This window comes from Symsagittifera roscoffensis, chromosome 2 (genome assembly GCF_963678635.1).
Source record: "Symsagittifera roscoffensis chromosome 2, txSymRosc1.1, whole genome shotgun sequence".
In the NCBI taxonomy this organism is placed as follows: Eukaryota; Metazoa; Xenacoelomorpha; order Acoela; family Convolutidae; genus Symsagittifera; species Symsagittifera roscoffensis.
In genome coordinates, this window is record NC_087063.1 from 14,952,055 (window position 1) to 14,975,991 (window position 23,937).

The 23,937-nt window shown below is 45.4% G+C and overlaps 2 protein-coding genes across 2 annotated transcripts in view; both read left to right on the top strand.

Annotated features, from left to right (window-relative positions):
• Positions 1–732: 732 nt before the first annotated feature.
• LOC134839146 (vesicle transport protein GOT1B-like) overlaps positions 733–23,937 on the top strand; it is a 32,629-nt gene continuing 9,424 nt past the window's right edge. The window contains exon 1 of the mRNA XM_063854596.1: positions 733–742. The gene's annotated coding sequence lies outside the window, so the exon portion shown is untranslated. The remainder of the gene's footprint in view (positions 743–23,937) is intronic.
• LOC134839145 (uncharacterized) lies at positions 22,462–23,710 on the top strand. Its single transcript, XM_063854595.1, has one exon. It carries the CDS (start codon positions 22,658–22,660, stop codon positions 23,438–23,440), a length of 783 nt encoding a protein of 260 aa, XP_063710665.1. The 5' UTR covers positions 22,462–22,657; the 3' UTR covers positions 23,441–23,710.

Sequence of the window (23,937 nt, forward strand, 5' to 3'; positions counted from 1 at the left end):
CTTGACACGGGAGCAGTCTTGAGCGTTATACCAATCGAAACTTGGGAGAAGATGGGCATTGACAAAGGTGACTTGATAGACTCGAGAATACGGCTGTCAGCTGCAAACAAAGAGGCCCTACGGGTGCTGGGCAGGACGCCGATAATAGCCCTCAATTTGGGGGAACGTAACCTGTGGATGAGCTTTATCGTGGTAGAAAACCTAGATGAATCTGACCAATTCATTTTGGGCAGAGACTTCATCAGGAATTTCGACGTAACGATTGATTTAAATAACGCAATGTTCAGGATACGGAACCCGGATAGGAGGTACGCAATCAAACCGGTAAATTTAATAATGGCAAATGAAAACAAAGCACCGGTATTCTTGAGTAGGAGGGTGAGGCTAAAAGCTAATGAAGCGGCAATCGTAAGTTTGAGGATGAAAAATTACAATGAACTAAGTGACAACAAGCAAGTGTGCATAGTTCCGAATCCTAATAGTCAAAGTGCTGCTGTTTTAGGAAGATCATTTTCGATAACGAAGAGCGGCCTCTGCGTCAGTGTCTTGTTGAATACCCTTGATATACCGATCACGATACAAAGAGGGAGGAAACTGGGATATGCTTTACCGGTTAAAACTCGATATGAAACAATTGAGAATTCAAAACAAAATGAAGTTGTTGATTGTCCCAATCACAGGGACAAAATTTGTATCTTGAGACGATTGCAGAAAATAAAAGATTCTTCAGGTCTTATTAAATCACTTAAGTCAGAAACGGATGATGGTCTTTCGAGCTGTTCGAACTTTCCAGAGCGACCCACACTAGATGAAATGCAAAAAGAAAAACCGGTCCTGCCGGAGATTGAACATTTGAGGGGCAAACTGAAAGATGAACAGCTCGAAGCCATCAAGGACGTACTAGAGCGGAACGAGGAAGTTTTTTCGAGGCATAAGGCGGATATCGGGTGTTGTAATTTCGTTGAGCATGAAATAGAACTTGAGGAAAACGCGGTACCACACAGGGAGGGGGCGAGGCGCATGACCCCACACAAATCGGACGCGTGTAGAAAAGAGATCGAGACGTTACTAGAGTACGACATGATAGAACCATCCAAGTCACCGTGGGCGTGTGGAGTAGTGATGGCCAAAAAGAAAGGCGACCAGTTGAGGTTTTGTTGTGACTTTCGATACCTGAACTCCGTCACGGTGAAGGATGCCTATCCCATACCTAGGATTGATGAGAGCCTCTCGAAGTTAGGTGATGCAAAATTTTTTACGACTCTTGATTTAGGCTCGGCCTTTTGGCAAGTACCACTAAGGAAGCAAGACAGGGACAAGACAGGGTTTGCCTGCGAGTTGGGTCTGTTTCAATGGAAACGGATGCCGTTTGGACTTTGCAATGCCACAGCCACGTTTCAGCGGTTGATGGCACACGCGCTGATAGGCGTAACGAAGAAGTATGGCAACCTGGTAATGTGCTACGTGGATGACGTGGTAATAGCGACGCCAACACTGGAAGACCACATTGAGAGACTAGACGAAGTGTTTGCATGCATGAAGAGGTCGGGGCTAAAGTGTAAACCATCAAAGTGCGAGATACTCAAGGACTCAATAAAATACTTGGGCAGGATGGTAGACAAGCACGGCATCAGACCTGATACGGACGCCGTGGAAGCAGTCCTGACCTGGAAATCACCGAAGACAGAGCACCAGTTGATGAGCTTCCTGGGTTTCGCTAACTATTATAGAGAGTTCATCAAAGGCTATGCAGACAAGGTATACCCGATGCAACAATTAATGAGACACAAGGGCAAGAAGTTCACGTGGAACAACGCAGCAGAAGAGTCATTCCAGAGGATAAAGAAAGAGCTATGTGAGGCACCAGTACTGGGTATGCCGACTGAGAAAGGGATGTACGTGCTGGACACGGATGCGTCGGTGGTCGCGATTTCTGGGATTCTCCACCAAGAACAAGAATGGAATGGGAAGACAGTCTTGAGACCAATAGCGTACGGGAGCAAAGTCCTGAGTGACACGGAAATGAAGTACGGAGCACCGAAAGCTGAGATGTTCGCGGTGGTTACCTTTGTCGAGAAATACAGGGCATACCTGGGCAGTGAGCCATTCAAGTTGCGAGTCGACAACAGAGCACTGAGCTGGCTGAAAACGTACTCAATGGACCAAAGTTACATTGGGAGGTGGATAGTTCGCCTGGACGGATACAACATGATAATTGAGCATAGAACGCGAGATAAACATCAGAATGCCGACAGCTTGAGTAAGAAGACGGAGTTCTATGAGAGACAAGAGCAAAGAGAAGCAGACAGACCTGAAATCAAAGATGGCTTCTCATTCATGGACAAGGAAACGTACGACAGTCTTCCACTCACGAGATGGCTGGACAAGTCAGGCAAACCGATAGAAGATCATCCTGAATTGCCTAAAGAGCCTCCAGAGAAGACCATCTTGAGGAAGAGCAAGAGGATTCCGATTGAGATTATACTCAAGTCGAAGATCGCGAAGGAGACGCTCAAGGCAAAAGGCTATGATCTTAACCAGGTGGAAGCAGGAACTGCACAGATAGATGATGACTTAATGAGGTTGCTCGAGAAACTATCAGATGATAAGCCCGTGATCCAGGAGAAGGGTCAAGAGAAACCGGAATTCACTATACTTCGGAGAAAAGAGACAGTGAACGATACTGACTCATCAAGAGGAAGCGTCACTGACAGCAAAGATGTCGTGCGGTCACTAGTTGACAAAATCCCCAAGGTTAGGATAAGGTTAGGAAAAAGAAAGTGACGTTCAAGGAAGATACTGAACACCTGGGACTAGGTCAAGAGTCCGGGGAGCGTTCCAGGTTCACGGAAGAAGGAACCGGAGAAGGAAAATTGTCCGGGGAGCGTGAAGGATGGATGAAGACTCGGATGAGAGCAGCGAAAACCAGGACAGTCTGTGCATGATACTGGCGGAAGAGAAGACAAGGCACCACGACAGGGAGTTACAGACGGATCCATCTTCAGGAACATACAACATGGACATACAGGAGATGCGAGGTGGTGAGGAACTTGAGAAAATTGCGGTCGCAAGGAAACCATTCAGGGAACTATCATGCAACTCGAACATCAGAACGAATCTGGTGCCAGAAGATGATATGAAAATCGTGAAAAGGATGATATGCGTGAAACTGAGTGATGACATCCACAACCCTGGTGAGATGAATGGACAGATCATGGCGCTAAAGGAGCATGTCAAGGCAAGATATAGGCTGTCAGACCTAATAAGAGCCCAGAAGAATGACAAAATGACAAGTAACCTCTCCAATTGGATCCAGTCGGGGGTCAAGGAGAAGGGGGAACTTGAGGAAGACAGCTACAAGATCTTGAGCCAGTTCTACAAAGAAAAGAAAGACTTACTTTATCACACAGCTGATGGAGTGGTAGCGTGCAAGAGGAGAGATGAGGAAAAGATATTACACAAACACAACCTCATCATACTACCACAATTGTACCAGACAGAGGTGCTTTTCAGATCACACGACCAGATGGGTCACCAGGGGATAGACAAAGTACAACAAAGGATACTTCACAGATTTGATTGGCCAGGAATGAGAAAAGCTTGCGAGAGATGGGTGAATGCCTGCCTGGCATGTCTCCAGGTAAAAGACCCAAGGAAGATGAAGTTTCCCCTCAAGTCCGTTGAGAGCTCGGAGTTCAATGAAGTGGTGCAGATAGACCATCAAAAAATCTGCATGACAGAGTCGGGATACAACCAGATACTGGTTATAATAGATCACTTCACAAAGTTGGCGGAAGCGGTTCCGTGCCAGACAGCCTCGGCCGAAGAGACATGTGATCATCTGATAACGCATTGGATATCGCGGTATGGTTGTCCAATGACTTTCCAGTCGGACAACGGCAAAGCTTTTGTGGGGGACTTGACAAAAGAATTGATGAAGAGATCGCACATTGCTCAAGCACACTCGACGACCTATCACCCGCAGACCAATGGGTTGGTAGAGAGACAAAACAGGACACTGGTCAACATGTTAAGGGTGTACTGCTCAAGATACATGACGGACTGGGACAAATACCTGCCACAGGTAGTAGGAGCCTACAACAGTACACAGCACTCAACTACGGGCATCAGTCCTTTCATGATGTTGACGGGCAGGGAGAGAGCAATGCCTCTGACATTCTTTTACCCGGAATACGAGGGGAAAAGGACGTCGCCTCAGGCATACGTGAAAGAAGCGATCAAAAGACAACAGGAGTTGAACGAGCTATGCAGGAGGAACACGGCGCAAGCGCAAATGAGGCAACGCAGGAAATACGACGAAAAAATATTAAGAGCAAAGCCATATGAAGTGGGCCAATACGTGTGGGTCTTCCAAAATGTAATACCGCCCAAGGGAACAAAGAAACTACTCAAGAAGTGGAGGGGACCATTCATGATAACGGAGGTTCATCAACAAGAACGGTTCTATCGCTTGAGTACTGGGCGAGCGGCACATTATGAAAATCTGAAGCCTCACGTCCCGTCCCCAGAGGATTGGTGCATACCGAAGGACATGGAGGGTCTTGAGTACCTGGTGGTAGAGCCAGCGTGTGAAGTGAATGAGAAAGGTACTCGAGAGAAAAATGATGGTAATGAGAACTTGAGTTTGGACGACAATGAAAAGATAGGAGTGGGGTCTGATGCAGGATCATTTGTAGAAGAAGACTGGAACGACCCGGAGCAAGACGAGGTGCCGAAGTGGATGGAGCCGGATCGACCAACACCACCGGAAACCAGGACTGGCAATCGTAAACGCACCGGCATGAGGTACAACAGGTACGGGGATGACTTCTTGATCGATAGGATACAGCCAGACAATTTGGGCGAGGAATTACTGAAGGCAGGCGAACTGGAAGCCGGAGAGGAATGGCAGGTCATTGATGATGGTGGTCATTATCCGCAGGATGATTACTCGACGCCAGAAGTAGAAACGGATCTCGAACAGAGTGAGATAGAGAGGAGGGAGAACACGAACTTGAGGATTCTAGAGTGGATGCGTGATGTCAAAGACGAGAGCCGCGAAGGACAAAGCATTCAGCAAGTCGATGTATCAGCAGCAAATTACATGAAGACAGAGGACCCTCTTTTCGGATGGACGGCAACAGACAGGCCACTGGACATTCCTCAGGACAATTCAGACCCGACAACATCGACGGGGACGTCGATAAATATTTTTGTCCGGGGAGTGGGGGTAGGACTTACCCACACCGAAAATTTGATGATAAAGAAGCTCAAGGAAGTGAGAGAAACGAGCGAATTGGAACTGGAGGAAGAAGAGCCAGAGCCTACTATAGGTCGGAATTTCAAAACGAAATTCGAAATACCCAACGAATACTCGGAGAACATCATGATAACGGATAGCGACTTCATCCTGTCAAACAGGACCAGCGCGATCTGCATCACGGCGGACATGAGTTTCAAATCAAGATTGGAAGCTGACTTCAAAAGAGAGTACCAGAATGTAGAGTTTCTGTTCAGACAGAGACCAGGACTGGGAGGAATGGCAGCGCTTCCACCGTCAGTGGCACAAGTCCCGGGCAAATATCTGTGCTTCCTAGTAACGAGGGTCAATGACAGGAACACAATCGATCCCGAACACGTGATATTGGCACTAACAAGATTACGAGACTTCATGATTGAAAGAGGGATAACAGAAGTCTGAATGCCGGTGTATGACCCAAACAGGGGCAAACTGAGCCCGAGGGAATTGTACGCTATCCTACATGTGGTCTTTGCAGAAACTGAGATAATGGTGTATCTTCATAAGAAGTACTACTTGAGCATCTCCTGAGTCGGGTACATGGGGGTATCGAGTCGGGTGTGAGGGAGGAGTCTTGAGTTAGGTACTGGGGTGCGGCGCAGGTAAAGGGATCTTAAAGATATGATTGGCATGACAATTGAATTTTAAAAAAAGAGTTAACGGTGCTAAAACATAAAATGAATCTGCATGCTTTTAAGGAAATTCCAATTGAATTGTTTTAAGTGATATGAGAATGATAAGACTTTAACCATATTGGTAAAAGGGGGGTCCCTAGGTTAGGAACATGACATGTCAGGTTTCAATATGCTTTCTGTTTTCAGATCAAGTTTGAAAAACAAAGTTGAGAGTCCAACTATACTCAAGCGAGAAACAGAGAGAGAAACCTTGATCGAACTCGCGATAATCGGCACTTAAAGCAAGTATTTGCAAGGGAACATTTCGAGAGAATTCTTGAGTTGGGTAATACTTGAGTCGGTAAGGTAATTCTTGAGCCGGTAAGGTAATTCTTGAGCTGGTTAACACATACCTGTATACATCCCGAAGTCACAGAGAATGGCAGACAGATTCTGGAAATCCATGCCCGCGGCCCTGAAGAAGCCTACTCTTGATGAGCTGTACAGACGCCTGAGGGACCTGAATTATACCCAAATAGACGAGAGAATGGCGATAATGCTGAATGCCATCCTCCAGTTGGAAGACCAGGGTGAATGCAGGGAGTCTGCGACGGAGGCTGTCTTGATGATCGGCTACACCACCGAGGGAATATCGAACCAAGAACAGACCAGATGGTTGTCTTGGAATGTGGATGGAGGAGTAAGGGGTTTTGACTTGGCAAGGAATCCTGGCCTGAATAACAATACCGAATATGGCGCAGGGGAATTCCCACTACCGACTAGGCCAACAGTAAGATCCACAAGCCAGAGCTCGAGTAGGGTGCCATCGATGTCACGAACGCAACAGACGACCGAGGCATATCCGGATCTAGGTGTTCTAAAGAAAGAGCTCGAGAAGACGCAGAAGGAAAGGAATAAGGCGAACCTCGATCGGGATCAGGCAAAGCTGGATCGGGAGAAGGTTCAGCTGGAAAGGGACCAGGCGGTCAACGAGCGAGACCAGGCTCTGAGGTTGCTTGAGATGCAAAAAGCTGAACATCAACAGGAGTTAAGGGTGCGGGAGAACGCCGCAAATCGTGATCAACTGAGGTCGGAATTGGACAGAATAGAACAACGACAACGCGAGCTTGATGCACAGAAGGGAGCCAGGCCGAAGGAGCGAGTGGTCACCAGCTCGAGGCCAGAGTCACGTATGGAGGTGGATGAAGCCCCCAGAGCAAGAGCACGGTTCAACCTTGACCGCGAGGCCCGAGAACACATGAGTGAAGGGTTGGAAGTCTGGATACCGAATGACGCAACGGCTTCCTTGCGTAGCCTAGAGACGCAACCCATACGCCCACTGATGGATGTGGAGCTGCCGGGATATACCCCAACCTCGACCTCGAGTGACAGTCAGGTGAGCGGCGGCTCATCGCGTCTGAAAGAACTGGGCGAGAGATTGCGACAAAAGAGTCGTGAGAGTTCGGCAAGACCGGAGCTTCCCCCGACGTGGAGGGAACAGCCGGTTAGGAGTGTCGTGATCTCGAGTTATAAGAAGAATACAGAGGGGAGGTACCACAGGCACAATCGGCTGGACTGGAGTGCGGAGCAAAAAGCTAGGAGAGACTGCTTTCATGATGCGGCCTGGGTGCAGTACTTGGCGCCACCCCGGGTACCAGAAGGTGCGGTTCACCTAATCGTAGGGGACAGCCTGGTGCGGGTGTTGACCCGGATCCGATCGCACTGGCAGACAGGAATCTTGAGTTTCGCTGGAGCTGCCACGCCACAGATGTTGGCAACGCTTGACATGCTGGGGATGACCAAAGTATACACGGTGACCCTGATGGTCGGGACCAACGATGTATCAAGGGGAGAAGCGAGGAAAATAACAAGGCTGCACGATAAGGTGAGCTGCCTTCTTGAGGAACTGAGGATTCAGATGGACCCCATCCTGTTGACGGTATGTACGGTCCCCTACAACATGATGTTTGATCAGCACGCCTTGGAGATGAACGAGAAGGTGCGGAACCTAAACAAGGTGATAAGAGACATCCACCGGAAGAGTGTGCTCCCTGTCAGACTGTTGGACGTGGCAGAGCGCATGGAGAAAGAGGGATTCCCTGAAGACACCTCCAATGATGGAATCCATTTTGATAGACCAAGGGGAGCAGAGTGGCTAAACGACGTCTTCCAAGAACACATAAACGCGCTAGAGGCGGATCTGCTAGAGACAGCCCAATTCACATTAGGACCACCTCCGAACCCACCATTCCTTGCCTCAAGGGCCTTGTCTGGTCGCTTGGGACCGAGAGTTGACACTAGAGACAGTTCAAGGAGCAGCCAGACCAGATTGCAGAGTGCCACGCCAATGGAGTCTGAGGAGGTGACGTCATCAACACCTCCAGGCTCGGCGATATCCTCAGTGGTAGTGGCAGAGAGCAAACGGGAAAAGAAGTCTATGGAGACCGCTCGCTTGAGATATCCTGAGAAGGTGAAAGAACTGGATCTAGAGAGTTTGGAATGCAGGCGAGAATTGGCGGAAACCCTGGGGATCGAACAAGTGTCACACGAGGATTTGAATAGGCATCATTGCGTGGACTGGTTGAAAGCTCATGAGGCGCACTTCTCGAGAGCGAAGTTGATGGAGACCACAGACCTGACTGGAATTCCCACAAAAGCGATCATGGGACCCATTAACTACAGACCTATCAAGCTGCTGGGGAGTCCTGGACTTATAGCAGAACCTCCCAAGCACCGAACTAGCATCGCCAGGATCAGGTTGGCAACCCCGGCACAGTTAAAGGTGGTAGACAAGCTGCTCAATCCGGGAGGAACGGGATTGCCAGATGCCGCTTACGAAGGCTCGAAATTGGCGGAAGACCCCAGGTACGGGAAGCCCTGTGGGAGTACCCAGCTGGTCAAAACCCTGGCAGTTTATGATAGAGCAGATCCAGCTGCTGCGAGAGTAGTCATTGTGGCGGGATCAGACTTCGAAGGAACGTCTCCCAAGTTGTTCTGGCCGGAGACTTTGATATACTCTTTGCCAGGAGCTGAATTAAATCAGATGTTAACTCTGGTGGTGGCAATAAAGTCGGAGATGCCCTGTGAACCTGAGCAGCTATTGTTTGCAGGAATGAATGATCACCTGCACGCGATGGGACTTCTTGAGCAACTAAAGGGCGATGAAATTCCGACATCGAGGAAGATATGGGAAGCCATTCAGGCGTTGTTTGCGGCGATGAATGAAGTGCAAGAGAGTGTTGTCTCGAGATTTGGGTCCAAGACGAAGGTGGTGTTTACCACATCCCCTGGATACGCGAATATGCCACCCGCCCTACAGTTCGTGTACGCGGTCTTGATGCTGATAGCAGAAGGGAATGAATGGCGGATTCTAATGGCAGCCCCCAATCGGGAGTTGGAGCCATCGAACCTGAGGCTTCGCAAGTCAGAATTGGCGGCGGCATGGGCGGACATATCTCATGCACTGAGGGGCTTTTATGGACTAGCCGACATCCTGATCGTATTAGACGAGGTGCTCTTGCTGGAGATATCGAACTTTGCCAGGCAACTCAAGTTCAGCCCAGTCATCGGGGACGATCACCCGGCGATAAGCAAATTAACGGCCAGCTTGTGGTTTCGGAGTATGGATGTGAAGATCACAAACTCCACCAGCTAGTCTAGAGGTCCCAGTAACGAGAGAAGAAATGTGGCCGAGACGGAAAAGCAATTAGAATCGATGAAATATCGTTTGACTCAGGAGAATGGCTGGTGGCCATTTTTGACACCAAGGCTGGAGAACGCCACGAACAAGACAAGGGAGGAAGCACCACCCCTCGTGAAACAAGTCTGGAGTTTTCTGGAGAAACAACTGGAGCTGGCCGAAACAAGAGACATGACGGTGGCTAGATTTGTCTCGGCCGCCAATGAAGTGACGATTGGAGGGTTCTGGAGAGAGCACGCCAAAGGCGAATTGAAGACTAGGAGGGATTACGAGATTCTCAAGTTCTTGAGTCCTTGCTGGGAGAAGGAATTCTTGGCAGGAATATTCGGTACCACGGCGACTATCTTTGGAGCCTTCGTGCAGGAGATACTGGGCATGCCCATCAGCCTGCTCTTGGCCCTGTATTTGGTCTACCCCAGATACTTGTTCAACATGGGCCCAGCATACATGTTTAGTCGAGGAGTGGAGACACTTCGAGTTGATGGGTACCTGGCACTAGTACTCTTGACCCATGGGGAATTGGTGTCGTTTCATCGATTAATGGAATATGGAGAGCCTCTGTCCATGGGGAAAGTCCACACGAGCATCGAAACCAGCTCCTACAAGTGTGCCGCAGGGTTGAAGACGTTGCTAGTACAATACCTCATGATGCAAAATCGGCACATCACGGGTGAAGATGAGAATCCAACTTCGAGAGAAGAATGGAAGAAGACGAACAGAGGGATGCCTCTGTTGACGGACCTATGCCTGGCAATGAGGTCGGACCCAATGGGGATAATCCGGGGCCTAGAGGAGGTGGTGACCTGCATTTATGGTCCAGCAGTGACGTACGCGTTCCCAGACCCCCTGGTGACAACGTATCGTCACTCTGCAACGCACTTGAGTCTTATCAGTATACTGGATGGGACGGCGTTAAACTGGTGTCAGCAGGAGGTGCTCAGAGGGCGAATGAGCAACACGGTACTCTTTGGAAAGGTGAAAGATGCCGAGCTAATAGTGTACAACTTCAGGGGGCAAATGCAATGTAGAATGGGAGGCAAGCGAGAGGGTCCCATCGAAATGTATCCCAAATTCTGGAACTTGAACCCATTGACGGCAGACGGACGAGAAATCTTGAGAATTCCTGCCTGGAAGGAGTGCTTCGCACTGGTGAAGAGGGAGCTGGAGACCATACTGGAGAAAGAAATCCTCCCAGCCACCATGCCTGAGTTCCCAATAGTCAGGAGGATGACCTTAGGAATGAATAGTCCCTTGGTAGTTCCCTCCATAATGGCGAGGATGACGACGGAGGAAATGCAGAAGGATTTCACTGATGGCTGGGACCCCCTGCTCATCGGCTACACGGCGGCGGTCTACTTCCATACCAGCGAGACGAAGGTAAATTCGTGGACGACGCAAGCGAAAAAGAGTAGAGGTTCGCAGCCCCCAGGATATGAGGTGCGGAAGGTCTTGAGAACTCTAGAGAAGGAGGGACTTGAGAACATGTTACCCATATGGGATGATGGCAGGATGATGGTGATGGAGGGGCACGTCGCATTGGTGGACGACATGAAATTTGCCACGAGAAAATATAAGGCACCCTATGGCTTGGAACAGGTGGAAATAAGACAGGAGGGAACAGAACTAGATGCAGCAGGTCAACTGCATGTAGCACTGACGGAATACAAAAAGCTGGATCCTACGACACCATCACCACTGTCAGTGGACACGCCTGGAGACAAGAGGAGTGGACCCGTCGAGGACCGATTTAAGAAAATTCTCGAGAGAAGGAGACATGAGTCAGAAGAAGAGAGTATGGATGAAACTTTCAGTGAAGCCGGTGAAGACATGGAAGTGGGGAATACGCCTGAACCAGGGCCATCAGGGGAGGAGCTCACCACTCAAGAGCTGTTGAAAGACTTGAGCGAGGAGAATTGGGCAGATACGGCCACCCCATCCTTGAATCCGTCCCCCCGGAAGAATCTGGAATTGCCATTGGCAAGTGAAACCTTCAATATGGGGATGATACTCTTGAGCTCGGAGGAAAGGGAAAGGAACACTTTCGAAGGGAACAGGGACATATTCCTGGCATCCCTGAAGGACGATGCTTGGCAGGAGTTCTTGGAAGAATTCAATCAAGAAGTGGGCAGCGAGACGACGCTGGACAAATTCAAGGAGGAACTGTGGGACACAGTCGTAAGATTTGGAGAACCGCTTCTGATAGGAACGGGCCTGGATGAGAAGGCGAGAAAAGAGCTACTGAGCAAGCTGGTAGAGCTGAGGAATTCACGATCGAAGACTAGAGAAGAAAAATGTGAGGACAGCTCTACTCGGAGACAAAAAACTGTAGATAAAATGGTTGATGATATAAAAAGGGATAAGGTTGGGACTAGTAATATGATTAAAAGTACTAATATCCTTAAGGCTCGAGCAGGGGGAGGCAAGAGTTGGAAGGAGTGGATGGAGAGGTCGAATCAGTGATGGTAGCCACAACACCCTCAAGTAGAGATGTGAAGACTCGCAAGAGGAAGAGAGAAGTGGAAGGATTGGGTAGTCCTTCAGTGGATGCTGTTTCGGAAGGAAACTTGAGAGAGACGGCGCCCATGATTTTGGCTCGATGCAAGACGGCGGCATACAAGAGCAGCTCGGAGCTCAGAAGACCACTTGAAGTAGAGAGGGAGATAGAGGTTTCCACCAGTTCGACATCGGAGGAAGACTTCAAGCCTCAGAAGATAAACGTGAAGAGAGGTTCAACGAACGGACAGACATGGGAGTAGATGTCGGCAAAGAATGGATCTCGAAGGCACACCAGGCCACGGGCAAGCGAGTGACAAGTGATCCATTGGAGAGGAACAAGACGAGGAACACCTCCCGGACGTGGTGGGTGGCCCTTGAAACATTGAAAGAAATGGAGGACTGCCGGAAGAAGTTGGACAGTGGAGTAGCTCGCAAGCGACGCAATTGGGCCACCCAGCAAAAGGCCGAGGTTAATGGAATAGAAATGGCAAATCATCTGAAGAGGTCCTGGCAGAGTTTGTTGAAGGATCATTTTGAAGAAGCAATGAGGACACCCTCATCAGCACCACCATTAATGGCGAATCCCTTCGTTAGAACTGCAGGACAATTAATGTTCACCTGGAGTCTGGTGGGGATAGAGTTGGAAACGCTGACCTCGTATGACAGGCTGAAGTTGGGAAGCAAGAAGCTAGATGTGTATCAGGCACTGATGCAACACGTAGCCAGGGATAATTCAGGCTTGAGCCTGGCTAGAAGAAAGGACGCCACGTGTTTCTTGAGATGGATAATGTCGATGATGTCTGATAGCACCATCCTGGCATGCCAACAGAGAGCAAGCGTAAGCAAAACCATGGAAAAAAGAGTCTCAACGGTCATCTTGAACGTGTATCAGAGCACAGGAATAGAAAAGGAAGAGGGTTCCAGACTATCCCTAGAGAACCATAGGAAGCTAGACGAGGTACGGAGGTTTTATAATAAGAAGTTCGAAGAAGAACATGATGTTCACCGTAACCTGGCCTCGTCAGAGCAGTACTCGAGGCTCAGCGAGAAGGGGGAATACCAATATGTGTCTGGAGTGATGGGAATGGCCTATAACCCCTTCTTAGACTCGGAAGCTGGAGGCGCCCACAGGAACCATGAGGTAGCGGAGCTACTGAAGTTTTGGACAGAAAGAATAATGGAAATAGACGCGGTGGAAAAAGAGGGGCCGAGCCTGGGTCTGATTCTTGAGAAAACACCAGAGGTGGTGAGCATACCGCGTTCAAACAAGAGAGTTGAAGTGAACATGGGCGATGGAAATGGCTTGTTAACCACGAACTTGGGAGTGGTATGGAAGCTATTAAGACCCTCCTGGTGTCCACATCCCCACGCGAGTCTGATCGAGGAAACCACCGAGCGAGTGAGGTTAGCACCAACGGAAGATGAAGATCTGGCAAAGTTGAGTGTGCTGCATAAGCTAATTTCACCTCAGATGCAAGAGCCAGGCGAAAAGACGAGTAATCCCGGGTCAGCAAAAAAATTGGAGCCGGGTAGCTGTCTGGATTCGACGTGTGGAAACGGAGAGCACACCTGCGATGGACGGTCATGCGTTAGAATACTGTCATTTCAAAAAGAAGACCTGGTGACTTGGTTCGAAGACATAACAGAAAGAGAGAAAAGTGAAGTGCAAATAGTAGCGGAGTGTTACGCGAGAACCACGGTGAATATAGCGACAGCTCTCGGATTCTTCTCGAGAATGTGTAGTCTGCAGTCACTGGAAAGACTAGAATCTGAACATCATTTAGTGACGGCGTTGAGCGTAGAATCATGGCCCGGGGTGTTGCAGGTGACTCAAAAACACATCCGGAGCTGGAAGGTTGGTCTCGAGGCGGAAATGGGATTTCCCATGAGCGAAGCTTATGGCTTGCCATTGAACGCGAAATCGCTGATAGGGTCAATGATGGCCAACTTGTGCGGAAGTCACTACCCACTGCACATGGTGATGGTGGAAGCATCCAGCCAGAGAGTACTGGTGGACAAGGCCTTCTCAGTGCCCAAGTGCGTGAGGTTGGCTCGGATATCGCATCACTCGCACAAGTTGTTGAGAAAAATCAGAGGGACAGTACCAAAAGAATTGAGAGATGACTTGAGTGAAATCTGGGGAGAAGAACTTTTGAAGTTGGAGAGAGAGAACACAAGCGATCACGAGAGACAAAACGTGATCGGAAAACCTGTGGGAAGTGCTCCAAACCTGGAAGATAACGACACGATGCATGAGAAAATGATGGAGCTTGAGCCTCTCTTGGAAGCCTCGGGGGAGCGTAACCTCAGGAGCATTGAAATCACCCATGGAGAATGCCCATGCCACTGTTTAGCGCAAACGGTGTGGTATCCAGATCATAAGAACCTTTGCCTGGTGTGGGATATGGAGGAAATCCGGTCGATCGGACTACCGGATCACCGACAGAAGGTGACGATCTTGGTAGTGAGTACGATCTTGGCTCTGAGATGGATAGAAGAGATTATAACGAAGTATCGGGAAGCGGGGACGCCAACGGCAGAGTCAATATACGCGATAGACTACAGTAGGAGACTCGAGTTGTTTGAGACTGCGTGCAAGGTATTCGCCATACCAACGGAAGTCAGACATGTCTGGAGCCGTTTGAGGTACTTCCCATGGTTTCGGGCGACGCTGACGTCCTGGTTGTACATGACAACGAAAGATCACATGAAAAAACATCAAAAGGAGTATCGACAGTTCCAGGCCGAGATTGGGCCGGAAGCTTTCAAGAGACCCCTGTTAACCCATCGTAATGCAATCATAACAGGATGGAAGAGAGTGGGTAAAATGTCTAGAGACAATACCAAGGCGAGGGAATCGATACTAGAGGAGGACCTGGCGAAGAACGTGAGCTTGAGCCTGCACAACTCCTTTTGTTTGAACCGGGAATCTAGGGTGAAGGCACTACCCAACCAAGCAAAGAGGTTGCAAGAGCAAAGAGAATGGATGCGATCCTACGAACAGCTGAAGGCTTGGGAGGAGATTGTGATTAGCTCCGATGATGAAGAGGAACTGTTGAGACAGTTTGCCGTATCTAGTACTTCAGGGTGTAGTACCTCCAAGGCGAAGAGTGCGAGATGAGTGGGTGGCTCGTATGGATCTTGAGTCTTGAGAGGGGAAAAGGGGCTTGAGCGTGGATCCGGGTGAAACTTGGATTCACGAAAAAGAAGTTTTAACAAAGCAAATATTGTTATTAATATACTATATTTATTATATAAATCAAAATGCTGCATGACAATTTCCTGATTGAATAGGACAAAAGAAATTTTAAATGATTGGCTTGGAAAGCAAGAATTCAAGGGTGCAGGTGTGTGCAGATTTTGATTGCTGTTTAGCGATAGTGTGAAAATTTTACATGGCTGTGAATTTTGGGGTGTAGATAAGCTTAAGTCTGCTGCAAACTTCTGTAAATGACCACTGGCACTGTATCTTGAGTAACACTCGGTTTTCTGGGACTCACTGGCAGAAGACAGCACGCGATGAGGACATCGATCTCGAGTCCGGGGAGTATGTGCCAGTCGGTCATATTCGGAAGTTTGACCTTGAGAGAAGCAAAAAACACTTGATTTTGGAGTGAAATTTAATTTTTCAAAATTTCGAATGGAACCTGTCATGCACGATTTTCTCGCAATAACTGAAAATCAGAAAAGAGAAGTCAGAACGATCGAGTGACAATCGCGGGAAAGTTGCTAGAAAAATCAGTGGGAAATTGCTATTCGCAATTTCAGTAGCAATAATAATCGAGAGTAGAGCTGTCCCATCTGAAACAGAGACGAGCGCATTCCCACGAACTGGATTGTTGTGACTGGAGTACTATTATTAACTGGACCAGAGTGAACCTTCGGTGGAAAGGTGGACAGCTAGAGTGTCCCAATGGTTCACGAGAACTTACAGTCTAGAGTAAAAGCTTGTTCTTGTTATTGAAACTGACTAACATTAAACTCATTTTAGTTACTTTATTGATTCTTGAGTTGCTTACCGACTTATTTACCTCCTGGTTCTTGAGCGTGCTACAATGTGAGTACTAATTTAAATTCCTAGAGTGTGTTTTATAATTGTTATGTTGAGATAAGGCGAGTTTTAGGTTGATCCATCTGAAATGGATCAAAGTTCCACTGTCTAATAAAAAGTAACTTAACGGATTGTTCCAACCCGGTTTTTAACGGCGTTCATGTATTTTGGGTATCTAGAGACCTGAGTATGGGGACGTTATTAATTCTAGAGTGGGGGATATTTTAGTAGTAGCCTTTAAGCTGTAACGGGTCGTAGTCTCATGTCACAAGCGAACCGAATTGGCTCCGACTGATTTGAGGTACAAAAACACAAGAGATAGTGTCCCTGACTCTTGAGCCAATGGTTATAGGGCCTATTTTTCTTAAGCCTCATGTGTGACTGCAGTAGACGAATGTTACACCATTTTCGATGGAGATGATGATTTTTATCCACTGAAAAAAAAACAAAAGTAATATAATAAGTAGTAGTAGCCCTGTTTTTAGGAGTGACCTCGTGGTCTGGGGATACTGAGACCCAGCCATGAGCTCACTATTTCTGCCTGTAATTAAGTTAATCTGAGTGTTTTGATCGAAGCCGAAAGCAGTAACTTTTTTGTCGACCCGATATTGGAAAGACCACCAAAAGAATTGGCTTTGGTAGAGACAGTGAAAAGCATGTAGAGCTCTTTAGACGTTGGCCAGTCGTCTTAGGACCTAGCTTCATTTTCCGTCGATATGTACTTCCAGGCGAATGTTACATTTTGGGGCTGGACCATTGGGAGACTTCGGTTGTCCACCTTTCCACCGAAGGTTCACTCTTGTCCAATACTGATTTGCTTTCTTCTCCAATCACGATCACTCTGTCTTCTCTTAAGAATGAGACAGCTCTACTCTCGCAAAGTCATATATCAGGAAATGGCGAATAGCAATTTCCCGCTGTTTTTTGGACTTCTATCCCGCGATTGTAGTTCGGTTCTTCTCATCTTATTTTCTGATATTTTCAGTTGTCGCGAGAAACATGAGCATGACATGCTCAATTCGAATTTTGAAAATTTCCACTTCACCCCAAAATCATGTCTCTTGCGTTGCTCAAGGTCAAACTTCCAAATATGACCGACTGGCACACCACTAACTAGCACCCATAGCACCTGAAATTGGAGGGGAACTTTATCATCTGTTGTGTTAAAGAATTTTTAGCGGTTTTTTCACTCAAAATCAGTTACCTCCAGTAATCATAGGTTTGGATTGAGTGATAATCTACTAAATCTATGCAGTTGTGATTATTGTGCCTTTTCTGAAAATTTTCAGAAAAGGCCAAGTTTTGTTTGGTGCCTTTTCTGCATTTTTTGAAAATTTTTCAACAGATTTTTTGAGGACAACTCTGGAATTTGCCTAAGTTGCTCTAATTTTCAAAGATACCTAAGTTCTAGGATTTCGTTCAAAATTCTATGGATATTATGGAGGAAATTCGAGAAATACGATTTCTATAATTTCGAAAAATTCATCGAGAAATTCAGGAAATGTTCAGGATGGATAATCCAAATGAAATTCGATTGTGGCAAGCAGAACAAGTGCTTCTGGGAGTTGCGTGTGACTGCACCCTAAATGACCATCGAAGCAAACTAAAATAAAGAACAGAAAAATGACGGGGGAGACCCCTTGTGTCAAGGCACGAAATCCATACTACAAAACAAATTCGAATTTTTTTCAGGTTGATATTTTGTGGTCGGAGTTTTCTATTATCTATCTATCTATTATATATTAAATTGCGGGCTTCACTATCTCGCCATGCTTAAGCTTTTTCAACGAATTATTTTTGCATGTTTAAGAAAAGAATTTTTTCAGGTTTAAGCTATATCGTATATTGCAATGGTTAAGATTTTTTCGAGTTTGAATTCAGTGTTTAGCTCACCAAGTTTGAAATTAGCAACCCAATATTGGGATGCTGTCAGGGCTTCCCAGGTGTTTCGATTTTGGCCTCCATATATGAATAACCAAATCCTTTTAGTGTACGAGATACGGCAATTTTCGAGATTTTTCAAAAATCTCCTGAAACCTAAAATTTTGAAAATTTTTACAAAATTTGAAATTCTTTTCACTGTAGTTGGGTGATGCCAGGGTACTCTGAGGGGTTGCGAACCTTGCAGCCAAATCTCAAATCTCAAATCCTTCGGGTTTTCGAGATATGACGTTTTTAATGATTTTTTCAAAAATTTTCAAAAATCTTTGGTTTAGAAATTTTGAAAGTCTTCAAGCATTTAGTTGGAACTGTGAGGGTAATCATATGCGTTGCTAATCTTGCCTCTGAATATGACTTCTCAAATTCTTGTAGTTTTCGAGATATGACGTTTTCTCGAATTTTTTCAAAAATATTCCAAAAACTTAGATTTAAAAAATTAAAAGTTTTGAAGATCTCAATCCTGTAGTGTGAAACTGTGAGGGCACTCTGAGGGATTGCGAAACTTGCCTCCAAATATGACTGCTCAAGTTTTCGAGATATGACGTTTTTTGTGACTTTTTCAAACATTATTCATTAAAATTATATTTAATTTTTAAATTTGATTTTCTCATTTTTGTAGTGGGGACTGTCAGAGTACTCACATGGATTGCGAATTTTGCCTCCAATCTTTGTAGTTTTCGAGATATGACGTGTTTTATGTTTTATTTTGATTTTTTCAGAAAACTTAGATTTTAAAAACTTTAAAATTTAATATAAATATAAATAATTTTTGAAAAGTATAGAAATTCTCAACCTTGTAGTTGGGTACTGTTAAGGTATTCTCAAGAGTTTCATGTTGCAAATTTTGCATCCGATTGCGACTGCTCAAATGCATTTAGTTTCCGAGATGTGACGTTTGTAATCTCTCTTTTTTTAAATGTTCAAAGAACTTAGATATAAACATTTTCTTTTAAGTTCTTATCTTTATATTGAGGCTTTGCCAGGGCACTCCTAGGGGTTGCGAGTTTCTCCTGCAACTATGAGTTCTTAAATCCTGTTAGTTTTCGAGATACGACGTTTTTGTGTTTTTGTTTTCAAAAAAGTTTTCAGAAAACTTAAATTTTTTTTTTTCTAAGTTTGGAATTCCTAATCTGATGTTAGGGGCTGTCAGAGTACTCTCAGGGGTTGCAATTTTTGCCTCCAAATATGAGTTCTGAAATTTTTGTAGTTCTGGAGATATGTCACTTTAAAAAAAAATAGAAATTTGATGTTCCCAACCCTGTAGTTGGGTGCTATGAGTACTCTCAGAAGTTGCAAACTTGGGTCCAAATGCGATTGCTCCATTGCTTTTAGTTTCCGAGAACTGGCGTGTTTCTGTCATTTAAAAAATTTTCTACGAACTTAGATTAAAAAATCACAAAAATGTATGGTTTTTCAAATTTTGAATTAAAAAAACTTGATTAACTTTACAAAATTTGAAATTACAGACCCCAGAATTGGGTGCTGTCAGAGTACATTCAACGGATGGAAATATTGTTTCTAATATATGCGGTTTTGAGAGTTGCCATAAATTCGAAGCACCGAAGGTGCGTTACACGGTAGTTGCATATAACTGCATAGCAACCGCTATCCTGGTTAGAAAAAGAACTCAATTGCTATTGGTAGTAGAAGTAGTAATATAAAAAAGTTTGAAATGGTAAAAATAAGCACCAGAGTCATATGAAAAGCAACATTTTAAATGGAGATTAAAACAGTTTGAACTTGTTTATCGCCGGAAGTCGGCGCCAATCGGGTCATCGACTTCCACCACCAGAGTCTCGCGGACACAAGCTGCAGTGCCCCGCTGAACAGCAATCCCAAGTCTCTGCCGCAGAAAAAGAGTCGTTCTGTCGTCCCCGGTAGCCTGTGTTATTCTCTTGCCCAGGCTAGTGACGAAACGCAGCGTATCGGTTCCCAGTCCTCCAAGGGTTTCAATTGCAATTGGTTGGAAGATGTGAGACTCAGATATTGATTCGTATTTTGACCGTTTACGGGTCTCGGCCGCATCTGCCACAGTTGGTCCCTCTTTACCAGCGAGTTGCGTGTAAGAGGAGGCTAGCCTATGGACACATGTAAAGTCCCATGCCAACGCTCGCCCATGTGACCATGGCACCAGTGTCAGTCCGTCGGGTCTCTTGCGGTCAGACCGGAATAGTCCTTGCGGCTCGAGTGTCGATGGAATATTGGCTTGGATGAACGCTCTATGAATGATGTGATTGCCCATAGAGTGTCTGGCATGAACTGATCTACTCTTTTTGCAAACTAACGCATGTTTGCCGTAGGAATCGACTGTATCGCCACAAGAGCACTTGTGTGGTGTACAGACTGGTGCGCCAAGTCGAAATCCAATGGCAATGCGAAATTCATCATCACTAAGTTGGAGTGCGAGTGATCGTGAAGGTAGTGCGTTGAGCCAGTCAGCAGCTCCGGGACACATTAATCCATTCAAGCGGGCACTGTCTCCTGAATCCTTGAGCAGTTCGGCCTGTTGAAGCATCATTGGTAGTGACCACTTTTTTTGCTTATATTTGCGTTCTGGCAAAGGCACGTCGGTGCTCACGTTGTTTCGCCAACGTTGGATAGCATCTTGAATTAGTGATTCTGTAGTGGGTTCGCTAGCATATATGGTATTACAAATGTCGAGAGTGCTGAATACAGATGACGCATATGCTGCAATGGCGAGTTTGGGTACTTGCATAATTCCCATTCCGCCCAGCTTGCAAGGCAGTGTCATGAGCTCCCATCGGGGATCGTCAATCATCACATTGAAAATAGCCTGCAATGTATTTCGAATGCACTCGTCAAATCGGTGTAAAGAAGTAGTTTTAAGGAAAAGAGTTGAGGTTCGCAGTATGTACATCAGTTTCGGGATATAAAAGCAGTTTTTTAAAAGAAAGAAAGCAACATGGGAAGGTAGGGATCGCAATCGACTGCACATTCGACTGAGTTCATCAAGTTTCTCATTAACAACGGCTTCTTGTGCGTTTTCGCCGATAGGAGCACCTAAGAGGACTAAATCTGTGGGTTCAGTGATGGTAATATGAGGAAAAACCGCCAGGAAAGATTGGATCTCTCTCGTGCATCATCACAGAAAACGATGAGTTCGGACTTGTTTTTCAGGTTCAATTCCATTCCAATCTTGACCCCTTCGGTCATCACCATCTCGAGGTCTTTGAGGACGTTTTGCCACATGACATCACCAATGCTTGCCACCAATGAAGAAAAAGAATATTTGCTTCACAGAAATCTTAATCAGAGGCAATGAAAAGATAATTTTTTTGATGATCGTATGATTAATGGGGCATATCATTGTAGGACCTGTTGCTATGAACTTTGTATTTGGGTGTGGTTTTTCTTTATTTTTTGCTTTCCACGCAAAATCAGCTACCACAAATAATCATCGGAGAGAGTCGAGTGATATATCGTTTTAAAGCCCCTACTGCCGTGGTTCGAAAATTTTTCCCAGTGTCGAGAAAACCCGGTTTGAAGTTATGAGTTTTTCATCTTAATTCCAGCAAATAAAGCGTACGAGCAGGCTAACAAAAGCGTATTTTAATGGCTTAAAAGATTACAATATCTTAATTTAAAACGTAAAAACTTAGTTTTGCCCGAGTAACGTAAGTTTTTTTTTGTATTTTAGCGCCTTTTTGGAGTCGAAAATTTAAGAAAATGCACAAAAAACTTTTTGATTTTTTTCCATTTTTGTCAGTGTTCTACAATAATTGTTTTTTAAGTTGCGTATTTTACTGTAACTGTCGAATATATCTAATCTGTAGTTTTTTCGTTCGGCTCCTTTTATCACACCGCGCCGAAAAAAAATGACATAATACAGAGGAGTGTAAAAACAGATGGGGGTAATCAACAAAATTACAATCACAAAGCTATATCAAACGTTCTTCCGAGAAAAGCTCAACGAGATTAACTCATGTACATGGCGAGTGCACTTGTGGAACCTGCAACACCCTGAAAAAACTCAATTTCGTGCCAGATGAAAACTGAGGGGTGAAAACCCTCGGACAATTGTTCTAAAGCCTATACTATTACTATTACTAGTAACTGGCTATCCCTGTTTTTTTATTTCAATTTATCTTTGTGATTCGACCTAAAGTAACCTTTGTTGGTTTATACCGTTGATATCAGGAGTGGTAAAATGAACTCGTAACTCCAAGCAAAAATTGTTGCTCAAATGTAGAACTGTCCGTTTTGAATATGCCAATGGCCTTTTTCCATAATCTGCTTTGTTCTTAATTCACATCAACGTGTACTTTGAAGGTATAGAACTAACACGAGCTGTTTCCTGTTCCATGTCTCAACCCATTGAGTTTAATGGTTTAATTTATATATCAATGCGTTTGGTTATCGGTTCAGTGAAGTTCATCCTGTTCTTGTATTGTTTCAGTCAAAGTGACTTTTAACAAGGTATATAGTTGAACTATATTCGTCTCTTTATTTTCTTGGCTTTATGAATTGTAACTCTTACTTTACTTTATTTGACTGTACTTTATAGCGATCTGGTCATCTTGTTTTCAGAATTAGGAATGGGATTTCCCGTGATCGCCATTGTTGCGATTGTCGACGTTGCAATTCAATGGTTCTTCTTCGTAATTTCCGCTATTCTGAAAACCGAGAAATTTTTCGATCTTGTTGGAGGTTTCTCGTTCATAACATGCATCTCTATTTCGTTCTTCATGAATGACCAGTACGATCATGTGCTTTCAATTGTCCAGTATGTGTGTATTTGCGTTTGGGCTGCTAGACTGGGACTGTTCCTCATGTACAGAATCTGGAAAGACGGCCGTGATAGACGTTTCGATGACATCAAAGTCAACCCAATCAAGTTGTTCATCACCTGGAATGGGCAAGCTGTGTGGGTTTTCCTGACTCTTTTCCCAACTCTGTTTCTCTTCGAATGGGCAAAACTGGACGGCAAGGATCCATACATTGGACAGTTTGTCGGATGGGCAATCTGGCTGCTGGGGTTCCTTTGCGAAGTAGTCGCAGACCAACAGAAGCTGATTTTCAAAGGGAAGCCGGAGAACAAAGGCAAGTTCATAAACTGTGGACTGTGGAGCATCTCGCGTCATCCGAACTACTTGGGAGAGATCACTCTATGGTGGGGACTGTACATATCGGCAGTCACTGTGTTCAGTGAGTGGTGGTGGATTCTAGTTGCGGCTGTCGGACCCATCTGGGTGACGTTCCTTTTAGGATTCTTCTCTCTCCGAATGTTGGAGAAGTCATCTGATGAGAGATATGGCGAAAATGAAGGATACCAGGAGTATAAGTCAAAGACCAAGATTCTCATCCCATTTATAATTTAATAGGTCAATGCGCTACTTAAACTTAATCTACGTTCAACAACCTCAAGGACCGTAGGTCACTTCTATTTGTTCCTATATTACCTATTTGCTCGCATATTACCTATTTGATCGTATATTACCCAAAATCTTAATAGCATGGACAATATGATTAGAAAATTAGACGAAATTAGAAATTAAAATATCTGTATTCATTATTTTTATATGCTTCCTGTCATGAATGAACTAAATGGTGAAAATTTGATTTAACGTTAATTAACTGTTATAGCTTCAGTTTTCAGTTAAAAGAACATTGCTTCGCGTTAAACTCAATTATAAGCTGAAAGTATTTACTCGCTGCAAGTTAAATTTGATGTAGCATCGGATTAAACTGTAATTCTCTTCGCTAAAGCAATGTTTATATAAGTCCCACGATTGTTTTTGGGCTGTTAGAAAAGAAAAAATGGCCTAATTGACTAATTTCTCGAGGTCAATTAAGGACAATGAAAACGTATATGACC